A 14,420-nucleotide genomic window follows, 5' to 3' on the forward strand; every position below is an offset into this window, starting at 1 on the left:
CAATGACTAACGATTCGTGTTCTTTTTTTAATTGTATAGAGGTTTTAAAAATCTGATTGGAAGGATGTTGCAACAAAAAATGTGGGCACGAAATGATAGTGGGTGTGTGAGAGCGAGAGTGAGTGTGAGCAAAGGGAGGGAGATTGTTCTTAATCATGGAAAAGACAGAGGAGGGAAGAGAAGCTAGCGAGGATTTAGGAGGCAACCACATTTGCTGGCCGGCCTCTGGTTGCCATGGAGATGATGTAGTAGATTTAAGCTCAGGGTAACTCCGGGGAAAGACTGGCTGGAGTCCCACTTGATGCAAAACAGTACTACAACTTGATTCTCCCAACGATTTACATCAGATGAGAATCTGGCCCGGAATGGGACTAGGAGCTTTTGAGCTTGCCAAAACCAGACATGATCTTTACTTCTGAAAAATGATGTATGCTTAACCTATGAAAATTCCTCCCTAGCTGCTTACATCAAGTGCCGGTGGCTAGAAGGATGTATCTTCTCTATCCATGGGCTAGCCAGTGGGGGGCCATGGCCGTGTGGCTGCCTTCTCCATACATCGCTGGTCCTACCCTGTGGGTGTATCTCTGCTCAGATGCAGACAGAGCTTATGTATATCTTCAGGCCTCCCCCGTGAGACATGGAGCTCCTCAAGCAGGAGAACACGCTCTCATCTTGGTTTCTACCCCCCCGGCATGCACAGAGAAGGCACTCAATAAATGCCTGAACTGAGGCAATGACTTCTATTTCTGAGTCAGTGTCCGCCCACTCCTGCAGCCCAAACACCAGAACTCCCCTCTCTGAGTGGGGGATCACTGCTGTCTTCTCAGAAGTGGCAGAAAAACGAGAGCATTTTTTTCCTGGAAAATCTTTCAGAGCCTGCCTACCTTCTCAGATCTTAATCATTGCTTCCTCTGGCTTTAGGGATCCCTTCTGCAAAGGTGCAGGGCTCGTTGGTGCCTCTTAAGCCATCAGAAGTGCCACAGTATTAGAGCTTCGACAAGGACGCGTCACACAGTACACGCCCTGGCAGCCACATCCACAGCCCCTGGGGCGGAAAGGATCCCAGAATCCCAGGGTCCCCTTCCTGCCCCTGCCTACATGACATCTTCATCACCTAGTCTGTTTTTCTTGATTCCCAAGCCATTGCTGTCTTTTCATAATTTCATTACTGTAGCTGAGAAATTACCCCTCCCCCCCCAACTATATTAAAAATTATGTGTAGAAACAGAGAAAAGGAAAGCAAGGCGCTGGAAACAGCTCCTTGAAATGGGCAGCTTTCGAGTCACAGCGAACTGGTGTCAACTCATTATTCAGGTCACCAGAGTATCTGCTGCCTGGCAACCATCCTGCTGCTGGATTTTCATGTGGGCTCAGAAGAATGCACGAGAAACAACAAAGTGCACAGGGACGGCCCCAAGTTCCTCACTGCCGAACCCCTCCCCTAAAGGGCGTCCTTGGGCTTGCCTCTGATTTTGATTTCGCTGCACAGTGAGGGCTGTCCTTTAATGAGCTGCAGCTCACCCATGAGAGGAAAGGAAGGCGACAAATCTGCAGGGATTAACTCCCCACCCGAAGCACCTGACCACACCCCAAGGGCAGGAGCACACATTTTTGCCAAGCGGAAAACAGCCACAACTGCCCGCCTTCCCTCCATCACCACCTAGTCTCAGTTCAAAGCTTTGCTTTCCATCAGCCAAGATCCTGGTTTTCAACATTAAATACACCACCCAGGGCTCCTAGTGCCGGGGCTGAGGAAGGATGTGGCCTTCATGCTACTCCTGGAGTGTTTCTTACGATAGAGAAAGTGGGGGCACAGTGGGGAGGACCAAGGGGGCCGGCTGGAGGAAGGTAATTACAATACGTGGATTGCCCAGTCAGAATCAGGGCTGGACCCTGGCCTCAGAGTTCTGCTCTGCTTCAGAAGACAAACTCCACTTTGGGTATAAGACCCTCTTCCTTTTTGTGAGCAATGCTCCCCTCCCCGGAAATTATCAACATGTAGAAAATCTTGGTGACCAAAGCCATTTGGGGGACATTAGATTGGCTCCTTAACGTTTTCCTTAAACATTGGTTTGGAGAATGAGGAAACATACTACCTGAATTGGTGCTTTTAATGTTAAGGGAGTTAGAGAAGAGAGGATACCCTCCCCTCATCTCCTACAAGCAATTTTTGGGAGACCTGCAACTGGGGGCCAGAGTTTCTCAGAACGTTCTCCAGCTAAAGAGACTCAACTCCCACAGGCAGGCGGGTTTGGAATCTGGCTCTCTGGCAGCCTTCAAGGGCTCTATGCCGATGAGGCTGTGGTTTGCCAGAAATGGAAGGTAATAGATCAATTGGGGTTAAGTCCCTTTCTAAAGCACCTTCCCAGACAACAGTGGCAATCCAACAAATACCAGATGGATGGATGGATGAGTGGAAGAATGTACTTTGGGCCAAAATTCAGATTCCCTGGAAAATGGTAATGACCCACTGGCACTTAACAGTTATTCTTGGGAAGTGCTAGAGATTTTGCTGGCTCACACGGTGCCGCTATGTAAAACTGCAAAAAAGGTGCCCCCTTTGGGCAGATTCCACTTGCGCCAGGTGCCTAGGCTGGTGAGTGGCTGCATTTTTGCCCTACTTGCACCTTCAGCCACATAAGGTGTCTGGGCTGTTGCTTTAAAATAAAGGAGACTGGGCCTGGTCCCCAACATGGAGAAAGCGTAGGTAAGACTTCAACCTTGAGAGCTGGTCAGGTGCTGACCTGAACGCTCCCTCTGGTTGCTCCAACTTCTACCACTAACTCACATACCTCCATTTTTTCCAATTGGAAAATCAACTCCTGAACTATTTTTTTATTAATTTCCACCCCCCAGTCCTCCACAGAGTATTCTCCTTGTGTGAGATAATGGGAAACATATTTTAAAAGAGTCAGTAACTGCGAGTGTATTTGCAAGGCTGAACAGGCCCTCATCGGTAAAGGCTCCGAGCCCTCAGGATAGGGGGCAACGTGAAAGCACAGGATTTGAATTTGGAAAAATAATAAATTTGAAGAAGTCATGCATAGGGGGAAAGTGAGGAGAAAGACTACACCGTGGGTAGTGTTCCTTCCATTCCTACTGTGCAAACAGGGTTCCTGGATTAATATGCAGTTGGGAAATGTGGTCAGAACGGCAGTAACAATGAGTGGGCGTTTCCCGTGTGGTGGGCACTGAGCTATCACCATCACGAGAATTATCCTGCTGACTTCTCATGACTCTCAGATGGGACCTGAGCACTTGAGGGCGTAAGTGATTTTCTCCTGGCTTTACCTGGAGGAGAATCGAGGAGGAGGGCAGAGCAACAACACACAGTGGAACCCTAGAGATGGCCCAGGGCCCTCAGAAGTTCCCGCCACCATTAAGGGGCAGGGGCAGGACCAGAAGCGCATTCTGGTTAAACCCGGCCCAGCCCTACGCTGTCCATTTAGAACACAGCCTCCCTCCTTCGTTCACATGCTGCTTCTGGCTCTTTGTGCTTCAGTGGCAGAGCTGAGAACTCGCGATGGTCTCATAAAGCCCGACACAGGGAAAGTGTGCAGACCCCTGGCCTTGGACAGGAACCTCCCCGTCCCCTTCTGCCGCCTGCCTCTGTCCGAACCTGTCTGAGGACCATCCCAGTCAAGCCAGGTTCTCGCTCAGTCACAGCTAAGCTTACGACACATCCTCCGGACCTGGGGAGTCACCCACCCAGGCTCCTAAAGTAATGTTTTGAAAGACAACAACGGTGAGTCTTCTCTCTCTCAAAAGGGGAACAAAAATAAAGGCTCGATGCAAGTAAGAACCGTTTCAGGCCTGGCCTGTCTGTGGTGTCCTTTGCATATAGGTTGAAAATAAAGTGTCGGTGAAGGGGCATTTCAGATAAAAGGCTTATTTAATTTGGGAGATTAAACAAGCCAAAAAAAAAAAAAAGGTTGGCTCCTCTAGAAAAGTTTACAGAAGATAGTAGAAGAATGTGGTCTGTTTGGAAAAAGAATGTAAAAGTATGAAGTATCCTTGAGAAATGATTCTCGATTTGCCCCACGAGCAGTATGTGGAGGGTCAGAGGAAGGTTTGCGCTGAGCTCGCAGAAACCATGCGTACCTCCACCCCCACCTCACCCCACCCCCATCTATCGAAAATGATTCGCTTTTCTTTGTTTGTTTTTTACATAAAACATGGACTTATGTAAAGAGAACCTTTTCTGTTGGTGTTCTAATTTTGTTAAAAGATTTCAAATCCCGTGGATTCCATGCTGAATGGGCGAAAGAAGACCAAAAAAAAACCCTGCAAAATTTGTATAAAGATATAAAGTGCTAAAAAATATTTTTCTGTTTCCTCCCCTTTTTTTAAAAAAAAAAATCGGAATTGTGCCTTGTACTATAGTTGTTTGAATAAAAGTTTTATTTATTGCATCCAAAAAAAAAAATACAATGCCTCTAAATTCAGATCTGTGGTTGGTTGGCTGAAGTCTCGGACACTTCTTATCTCTCCTGTGGCACTTGTGTAACTGTCTTTAAACTAAGGCTTGTCCTTTCTGTTCTTGGAGAGAGGAAAAGTCCGAGAAAGAAATGTTCTCCTCCCCTTACAGAGACTGCTGCTGGCGGCTGTTTAGATGAAGGTAAACCTGCTGGGAGGGGATGCGCCGGCCTCTGCGACAGGAGAGGCGACGCGCACCAGCGAGCCTCACAGAGGATGCCTCAGTGTCCCCTTGGGCGAGCGGCGGCAGCCAGGCAGTTACCCGCTTACACACATCTGATCTCCAGGCTTCCTTGCTCAGCAACACCTAGGCTGCATCTGGCAGCTGGAGACGGACGGGGAGGGGCAAGGGGGACTCAGCACAGCTGCCTAGCCGAACCCTGGCAGGGTCTAGGAATACTTCTCTGCCTTTCATCAGAGGATTACGTGCACGAACACCATTTAACCCTCCCTGCGTCTCAGAAGGGCTTCTCGCAGATGGAGCTGTGGGGGAGAGGAAGCCAAGGAGAGTGGGAACGTGAGGCCAGCCCCAGGCCCTGTGCCCTGGGATGGGGGCCGTGGCACTGGCGGGCAAGCCCTCTGGGAGGCAGCCAACAGGGAATGAGGGCGGGGATGGGAAGGGAGAGATGGGCCAGTTGGCACCAATTAAACAGAACTTAAGACCTGATGCACAGTCGAACCCCTGCCAGCTCTGTCATTACCCCAAAAGGGCTCTCTCTTGACTGCTCCCCTCCATGCCCACGAAAATGTCTTAGATGTTCACGCTCTCCTGGTCTTACCTGGAGGAAGACTGTGGAGGACTGCAGAATGTGAAACCCAAGAGATGGCCTATGACCTTCAGACCTGGTCTGAGACTTAAGAGCACATTCACAGTCATTACTGACGTCCCTTTAGCATCCATCAGGGGTAGACAATTCTTCACTCCAACAGCCACCTTTCACAAGCGCACCCAGCCTGGGGTTTCCATGGGTCTCTAGTGGGGAGGGGCCCAGACTCAGGCTCTCTGCCCTTGCTCTGCTCAAAGCCCACAGCCTCTAACATGAACAAGAACTGCTCCCACCGAGAGCTGCTGAAAACCACCGCCTGGACAACCACCACAGAACCTTGATTACGGGCTTTATGTATTTTTACTGGCTTCTTGATTACCCTTTTTTCTTTTATTGAAAAAAGAAAGTATTGGTTAAGAGGAAACAATCCATCACCTTAATTACACCACTTTTCGTTTTTTTCTTTTTTTTTCCTTCTTTACACACAGTTTTTCATTTGTTGGAGCTCAAGTTCTAGAAAAAGACACATGACGGAGCTATGTTTATAGCCAGTGCTTAAAAACAGAAAGAGAAAAGAAAAAACGCACACCCCGGCTACATTGTTTAAAACATGACTCATAACAACAAGAAAAAAGTCTTTTCAGAAATCACGCGACAGCTCAGCTTATTCATGCCCTCTTCCCCGTGTCCCTGTTCTGCACGGTTCTCTTTCTCTCCACGGCTCGTCTCTCTCTTCATTCCTGACTCACACCCTGCCGTACAATCATAGGTACACGCTAAGCAGAAAACACAAGGTGATTGATAGAAAACGAACACGTTTCATGGCAAGAAGCGAGTGAGAGGCAGAAAATGAAACAGACTTCAAAATATAAAAGAGCAAGACTGTCTGATAAGCCCAGGTTCAGAGGCCACTTTTATTGCGTTTCCTTCAAGGCGCACCTAGTACACACTGGTCTCGCCTAAAGAATGAGAGTGCTGCTGTCTCATGGTTAATTTAGAATCAAAAAGAAAAACCACCTCAAATTTGAAAAACACACAAACAATGTAAACGCCTGTTGTTAGTAGTGTTTTACCATTCACTTTCCATATCCTGCCTGCCCAAACCTGATTTCTCTGTCTGAGTGAAAAGGCCGATTTAATCCCGAGGCCCCCGTGGCCCCGCCAAGAGCTTTGCCTCTGCCCAGCCAGGAGAGGAGCGGCATGCCAGTTGCCAGGTGAGACACAGCAAATGGTCCTCTTTCCTCTCCCGATGGAAAGCTTTGCTTGAATCAAAACAGAGCTGTATACTGAGGTCCAATGGGCCTCAGCCCAAAAGTAGACTCTGGCCCTGGATTCACTTGGCTACCAATTTGGAGATCCATGTCGAACTCATCAATGTGGCTGAAACTGTCCAAAGATGCTCTTTATCTCCCAGGACAACAGCCGTGGGCCAGCCCATGCCCCCGTGCTCGGCCTTTGCTTAATCCCTAAACCAGCCAGTCCGGAGCACTGGAAATTCTTACCTTCAAGTCACTAAGATCTGTGTTTATTTTGGCTAAATGAGCACCACGGCTCTGCTGATATTTTATTTATATATTTTTTACAAGGGAACATGACTGGACTGTGAAGCTGCATGGTAAACACAGCCTCAAGGAGAGCACATGTGCCCAGTTTGTTTATTCTACAGAAGCCGAGCGCTCAGCCACCGGGCCTGTCAGTCAGGACCCAGGCATGCGTACGCACACAGAGCAGTGTCTGCGGTGGTGGCTGGAAGCCTCCGACCAGCCTGCCCGGGAGCTTCAAGTCTCAACAACCCATGAGTCCGGTGAAACAATAGGAGCGGGTTCCCCTTCCCCAACATCAATGTTACCTTGGGTCCTGAAGGTTAGAACTTGAATTCAACTGTAATCCAAGTCATTCAGTTTAGACCTCAGCTTTCCTCCCCATACTTAGATTCGCATGAACAGAAATCTCATATCCCAGAAACACCAACACAGGCACATGAAGACCCTTAATACTTCAAAATGTGCGATGGGGACTGGGGAAGGGGTTCGGGGGGGCAACGAAGGTGAGAAAGAAAGAAAAGATAATCTGTGTGGGTCTGTCACTCTCTGTTCGGCCACTTTCTTCCCCACTGTCTTAAGGCCGTGGGTTGATGAGTGGCAAATTAGGCAAGATGATTTTGAGTCAGACAGTGCATCTAGGTGACAAACGGGAAATTCATCTCTTTCCAGCCAGGAGCTGGACAGATTAATGAGAGTGAAGATAATGAGTCTAGACTCAGATATAAAACTGACTTCTCTTATCTCCGAAATGCTGTCACCTACGGGGTGAAGGCCAGCCAGCTCAAACAGGGCCCAGCAACCCTCGCAACTGATTGCGTAAAGTAGGTCATGAAAAACCCGTCCCGGTCCCGGGTGAGGGTGAGTGTCTCCGAGTGCGCTTCTACACCAGGCCAACCGAAGTGAGGCATTTCGAGTGGCTTCTAAACACTTAGCATTGGGACCCAGGTGGACACTTCAGCAGTGCCAACTCACTGGATTGCACAGAGGGTAAATGTGAAACCCACTGCATTATAGAAGCACAGGTAACCATCCCCCAGCTTGGAGGCCCTTTCCCCCCTGGATGAGGCAAGCGCCCCAAATTATTCTCTTTCTGATCTGTTCTTTATTTACTTTATTAGGGAGAAAATGTCCTTTTCTGTTTTTCAGTCCTCTGCTTAAAGTGCTCTAATTCCAGGCACCACATGTGTCTTTTTCGTCCCTGTATTAGACACCAGCCCCTGAATCCTGCAGCGTTTCCTCTTTAGGATGATCACTGTGTCCTGCCCCTAACTTTCTTCCCTCACAACACTGCCTGCGCCACTGCATCTCACCGAAGGTTAATTGAAACTGCTGCCTTGGTACCCTGGAATTGGAACTGGAAAGAAACCGTCTTCAGGCTAAAATAAATCATTGCCACCTCATTTCACTTTTAATTTACTACTGATTTTTTGTTGTTGTTCAGTCTCCCCACAGCTTCTCCTTTCTCACCACTCATGCATTTTCAGCCTCATTGCTCCCCGTTGGACAATGCAAAGCTGAAAGGTTTATCTGTAACCTATTTGTCTCTATTATAGGTTTCTAAACTTTAATTAAACAAGAGACAGTGAGGATCTCAATCCTGTTTCCCCTGCTCCTACAGGTGTTGTTGGTGCCATCTAGTGGCGGGAAGGTGTGGCATGTTTTCTCTTGTGAGATTTGCTAAATTTGGAGGTTTATCCCCTCCATCAAATTCACATCATATGAGGGGAAGGAAAAGGCATGCAAAAAGAATTGTTTTTTACCTTTAAAATTCTCACCTGCAAAAGCTGAGATGGGTTCTGGAAAAAAAAAGAAAGAAAATATTTTGAGTTAGATAAGGAATCTGGCAAACATAGGGCACTACAAAGATGACTTCCAGTTTTTTTTACAGTACCCCTCGGAAAGTGTCCCATGTCCTCCACATGCTCTAGACTGTGTCTAACACACCATCATCATGGGGGCTGGGTGGGCGGGGAGAGATTCTCAAAGTTGCTTTGGAACAAAAAGTCCTTCATAGAGTAATGGGTCCCAGAAGCATTGTAATCAGTCACTTACCACTGATTACTTTCTCAGAGTCTGGATTACTGTTAGATGCCCGGGGCCTGAGAGCTGCCTGAAGGGACTGGGGCAGTCCCAGGTGCTTCTGACATCACCAGGCGCACACACACACCCAGGACCATGTGCCAAGAAAAGCACTCGGTGAGTTATTACAGTCACTCTGCCGACTGAAAGCAGGTTCCAGTCCTTCTCAGGATTCCCTCTTGCTTTTAGGAATGTCTGTGGCTCTGATGGAAGATGATCAGGGTGTCCCTGGGGTGAGTTGGGTAGAATGTGTATATAAGGTGGCTGCCTGCTCTGCACTTCTGTCCAAGGGAACACCGGTCACCTGGTGTGGCGTGTTTAATCTGACAATAATTCTGGGATTGCTTCAAAGCAAAATCTAAAATGTTACTTCAGATGCCATAATGCCCTGCAATTCATTCATGCAAAAGAACTACTTGGGTAATTATGTGATCGCTCTGATGTAACATATGTACTATTTTTGCTCCCCAGCAAAGGCTTCCATTAGATCCATCAAACCTTTCCAGCATGTAATTCTGAGTGGCAGTTGTTCTTGTCCTCTAGCATTTTTTTTTTTTGCTAAAAGCTGGAGTCTGATGATGGGGTCTCAGCACCCTGAATCTCCATATACTTCGTGCATGTCTATTTCTGAATGGGAACAGGGGCTGTAAGGCTTTCCCTATCTGACACCTCTCCCATCCTGAATGCAGCCTAAGACACAGCTACGCTCACACCTCACCTGCTGCAGACTCTCGCCGCCTTACCCGCTGGGTAGCAGCTGTGTCTGAGCGTGGTATACTGCTGTCTCTTGTACATCCCAGCCCACCGTGTCTCATTTGGAAGAGCCACAGAGAGACAGATATTCACGTACCCATACAGTTCTCCAGTGGGACATCAGTGCTTATCCGAATGTCATCAATGGCGATTTCTCCTGAACGCCCTTTTCCTATAACTCCCTCGAACACGATCTAGAAGCGAGATGAACAAGAGCCATCGTTAGCTGAGCCTCCTGGTCCAAACAGTGTAAGGAGTCCTGATTTTCTGTTAACTGCAGCTTCAAGTGTGTGTGTGTGTGTGTGTTACTGATCCAGGTACACATCTGTTGACCACATGGCTACAGTGCTTGAAATCCTAATTTAAAAAGAGTTGGTTCAAATCAAATGCGTATTTGAAGGGATTAAAAATATATATTACAAGGTGATGGATGCGGTTGTCTAGTAACTCGAATATGTGGAGTAAAAGGAACACATTCAGAGTACGTTTAAAGAAGGGTTAAAATTTCCCTAGCATTTTTGAGGTTCATTTCTCATAAATCTTTCAAATGCCCAATCCAGGTATTTGGAAACTCAGGAGACATGAGCAGGCGGGGATAAGGTGAGAAATATAGTATGCAAGTTTAGATTGCCTTGGGGGTAACACTGTCTTATGGCTCCATTGTTACAACTAGGAGGGAAATTATTTGTTCCTTCACCAGTAGTTTGATGAACACCTACTATGTGCCAGGCACAAGGCCAGTTACAAAACCTAATAGATAAGACCCTTTGACAATCTCACCATCCAGTGGGTGAGACAAAAATGCAAACAGATACTTAACAATGCACTGCATTAAAGGTTTATAAGTGGGGATGTGAGTGGGGGTGGGGAGGAACTCGACACCATAGGACCTCGAGAGGGACTACAGACTGCACACAGAAGCCCCTCTCCTCCCTGGTCTCCAGCCACTCCTCATTCTCGCCCTCCCCAGGTTCTCTCTGCAAACTAGCACATGTCCTCTGGCAAGCTAAGCGAGCAGTTGGCTGCCTCTCCAGCCATCTGTTGCTGCTTCTCGTCTGGGGAGGAGCAGGTTAATGCTTTGGCTGGTTCTTAGTCACCTCTTCCACAGTGTGTCTACTCTACCGAGTTTCAGCCCACAGCTGCGCATACCCATCTGTGCCTCAGTCTCTAGCTCTGTGGGGCAGAGATAATAGAACTCAACTCCTGGAGCCACGGGGAGAGAAACTGCTCATTCAGGGATGGGTCTCTCTGGTCCGCTGGCCACTAAGCACACACAGCAGCCCTCCCCTGCCTGTGTTCACACCCCGGCTGGGACAGGTCTGGGAGGCTGTGCTCCTCCATCCCCACCCTGGAGTCTGAGGGACTCCACAGGCCTCTTCCCTGTGTGCGGAGGGTCTGTTTGTGTTTATTTCCCTGGCTTCTGGGTCCCTGTGTCAGCCTACCTGATAGGGATCTAAAATAAAATGGAGAGAAGAAACATTTGCTGGAGATTTCAGCAATAGAAAAGGCAATAGGAGGAACAAAGAACCAAGTCTGGGTGTAGAGATAGGCACATTCTGAATAACAAATAAGAGTGTCATTTAGTTGCCATGGCAACGTGAGAAACACAGGGAAAACACCAGCGCTTAACCACGCTCCCTAATGATGAATGGGCACCCTCGGCCCTTTGAAATACTGCAACACAGATCACCAGGCCCCCCGTCGCCGTCCCACCTGGTACTCCATGTCGTAGCTGGGCAAGATGATCCGCCCGTGCTTCCACTCGCTGCCCTGGTCCTCGCGGATGACCCAGAGGAGCTTGCTCTCCTGGCTGGCTTCGCGCACCACCTGCAGCGCCAGGCCGCGGCCGCCCGTGGCCTGGTACTGGAACTCCATGCACACCGGGCTGCGCGGCAGGTGCAGCGGCGGGCTGATGAGCCGCGCGTACTGGCCCTCTCTCCGGCCATCGCTCTGCAGCCGCAAGAAATTCCTGTCATCTGGGGGAAACAAGCCAAACAGAGGTTCCCGGTGAACGCCTGGGAAAGACACCGCTTTGCAGCTGTTGCTCCTCCAGGGGAAAGCTGGGGTCAGAGTTTGGGTGACTTGTTTTTTCACGTCCTGGCTCTCCAGGCCCTGCGCCCTTTTCTTAAAGCTCCTTCAGAGCCTGGATCCAAATGCTGCGTCCTCTTGAAGCCCTTTGAGTCTTTCCATCAGGTCGGTCCCTCCTGCCCATCCCTCGGCATCACTTTCTCTGAGCCTCTTTTACATATGGCACCCGGCGCGGCTGGCCTTATGTCTCGGCTGGTTGTGACTCTCCTTGTGTTCTCTCCCTAGAGTCTAAGAGGCCAGACTCGCATCTTGTTCACCGTTGGCTTACCCAAGGGACCAATGCAGTCAATGAACTGAATTATAGGGGGTGAGGTGGCTGCTAGACTAGAGGATGATTCTGCCAGGTGGTTTATGCTTCAAGCCTTTGTCATCTTGGCTGGGCACTGTCCCAATGGAAGACATTTAAAACCTTCTGTCTCCACCAGCGTTACTAGATGGTGCCTGGGCGACCGTAAATCAGAAGCTTAGTGTCAGCTTCGAGAGAACAGGGGGGTGAGAGCCGAGTAGGGGTGATTCACAGGCTCCCCTCCCTTCCCTGCCCAGCCCAGCCTGGGGAGGCCTGAACTTGGCCTTTCTCAGACAGCCGGGCAAACACAGCTCCAGTGAAAACAGGCGCTGTCATCATCACTAACAAAGGCTATGCATTTGGTAGAGAATACACACATGCTGGAAAATTAAGGTTTCACACGTCCAAATGTTCAGAGAATGGGCCTTTTAGCTGATTAGTTTTCAAATACATCCGACACTATGTGAAAAATGGAGCTCCTCTTCCTCTTTGCAGACCTCAGGCCCTGCAGACACAGGTGTGGGGGCCTGCACCTGCAAATCCAACTTGGCAGGAGTGTTCTGGCCACTTGTACAGAGAAGAAGGTGCCATCTGAAGAGAAAACCTCACTGCCTCCTTGTTGGCCCTGAAACCTCTCACGCTGAACACTTCTGTGAGACGGCAGGGACACTTTTGCACCTCACATCCAGCACACCAGACACCTCAGGGTCATGCTAATCAGAGACATGTGCACAGAGCTTTCTTACTCAGCAGGGTCTGTGAACACCCTGGGCTTGTCGGGGAGGACAGGCGAGGACTTCAGAGCTCCGAAAGCACTGGTTTGCTGTTGTTACTCCTGCGGACATCATCTTTCTATTGAGAGCTGAACCTGTGACAGTCCTTCCTCCCATCAGTGGCCCAGAAACAGATCCTACCCCTCTCCTCCCAGCCACCTCTCTCCTCTCCTGTGGCTTCCCTGAGCCCCTTCTGGTCACAGTCTCTGGATTATTGCTCTAGAAGCTCCCCTGCCCTGAAGTCAAATGAGAGCAGCTTAGGATGCATAGTTGGGATTCCAGTTTGCGTCTCCTTAACCATTCAAAGCCATGCCTGTCTAATACCCCACAATATAAGACCTCTTCAAGGCCAAAGTCAGCACAGATAACCAGGCAGCTGCCTACAGCTGAGAATGTTAATGATGGGGATCTGCCGAGGGAGGAGACACTGGTGCCACAACCAGACACTTAACACGCTTCTAAACCTATGCTTCTCCTATCAGATCTCATTACTACTGCTGTTAATGATAATAATTATGTCATATCATATTTGCATAATGCTTTCCAGGTTACAAAGCATGTTTGTATGCATTATTCTGTTTAATCCTTGCTATATGTTTGAGAGCTCGGTTTTATTAACCCTACTTTGCACAGGATGAAAAAAACTGAGGCTCAGAAAGGTTCAAGTGACTTGTCCAAGGTAGAGAGGCTAGTAAGTAGTAGAGCCAGACTTGACATTGTGTTCCCACCTTCAGACAGTACACTCTTCAGTTCAGCTGTGCCCCAGGTGCCCTGCCCCAAGCCCGGGCAACCAATCACACTCTATTCATGGTAAACTGACTTCCCTACTGGGCATTGCTCCTTCCACTCCTCTTACTGTAATTCCCCCTCCCTGACCAATCCACCAATCCCACCTTTTTGGCTAGTTTTTCTCTGAACCCTTCTGGCACATTTCAGCATTAACTTCTCTTCTCGCAACAGCTCGAGCATTTACAGACTGTTTCACTGATTTCACCTTGTGTTTACAAAGACTGGAGGCCACTTTTTTCATGCATTTCAGCAGGTTAACACCCACTGCCTTATACTATAACTTAACTGTTTCATGTGTATCTTTCTTATCGGCCCAGTTAGATAAAAAGGTCCTGGTATTATACACATAAGGCTTAATACGGCTTCTTCTCACAGCCCCTAAATAGTGACATATATATGGCACTACTCAAAAAAATTCTGTTCCCATGAATGACCGAATGACAAACACATGGGTAAAGAATGATATGAGGCTATGTATTGGAAGTAAGAACAGAGGGAGAATCACCTAGCCTCTAGTGATCCCTCAGACTCATGAAATCTCTTCACAGTTGCCTCCCACCCTCCTGAGCCAACAGCTCTTTTCAAGGTGAGTTGAACTGGTAATAGCAGGGTGCCTGTGGAACCCCCATCCACTGAGTCACCAGTGAGAACCCCCAGATGCTCCCATGCCCCAGTCATTCCCAAGCCCCAGCTGTCTCCCACCCAGATATAAAGGCAACCAGCTTTCAGAGACTTATTATTCAGCCTTCTTCCTTCACAGTTTCACAAATAAGACCCCCTTGCTGTCTGAAAAGTGCTTGGCAGAAATACTGTCACTTGTGTGAATTTACATGAAGCGGCAGGGGAATCGTGTTATAATGGTTAG

At 48.6% G+C, this 14,420-nt stretch overlaps 1 protein-coding gene across 4 annotated transcripts in view; it reads right to left on the reverse strand.

The window, feature by feature from the left end:
• Nucleotides 1-14,420, reverse strand: part of NRP2 (neuropilin 2) — a 113,290-nt gene that overhangs the window by 21,600 nt on the left and 77,270 nt on the right. For 2 of the 4 annotated variants that reach the window (XM_016196687.2, XM_016196689.2), the window contains exons 13-15: nucleotides 11,333-11,595; nucleotides 9,717-9,813; nucleotides 8,563-8,583 (exon numbers count right to left, since the gene is read on the reverse strand). In XM_016196687.2, coding sequence (XP_016052173.1) covers nucleotides 8,563-8,583; nucleotides 9,717-9,813; nucleotides 11,333-11,595 — 381 coding nt within the window. Of the gene's footprint in view, nucleotides 1-8,547; nucleotides 8,584-9,716; nucleotides 9,814-11,332; nucleotides 11,596-14,420 lie in introns of all 4 variants that reach the window. The other 2 variants (XM_016196686.2, XM_016196688.2) reach the window with 1 other exon arrangement.

Source organism: Miniopterus natalensis, chromosome 8 (assembly GCF_054644295.1).
Source record: "Miniopterus natalensis isolate mMinNat1 chromosome 8, mMinNat1.hap1, whole genome shotgun sequence".
NCBI classification, from domain to species: Eukaryota; Metazoa; Chordata; class Mammalia; order Chiroptera; family Miniopteridae; genus Miniopterus; species Miniopterus natalensis.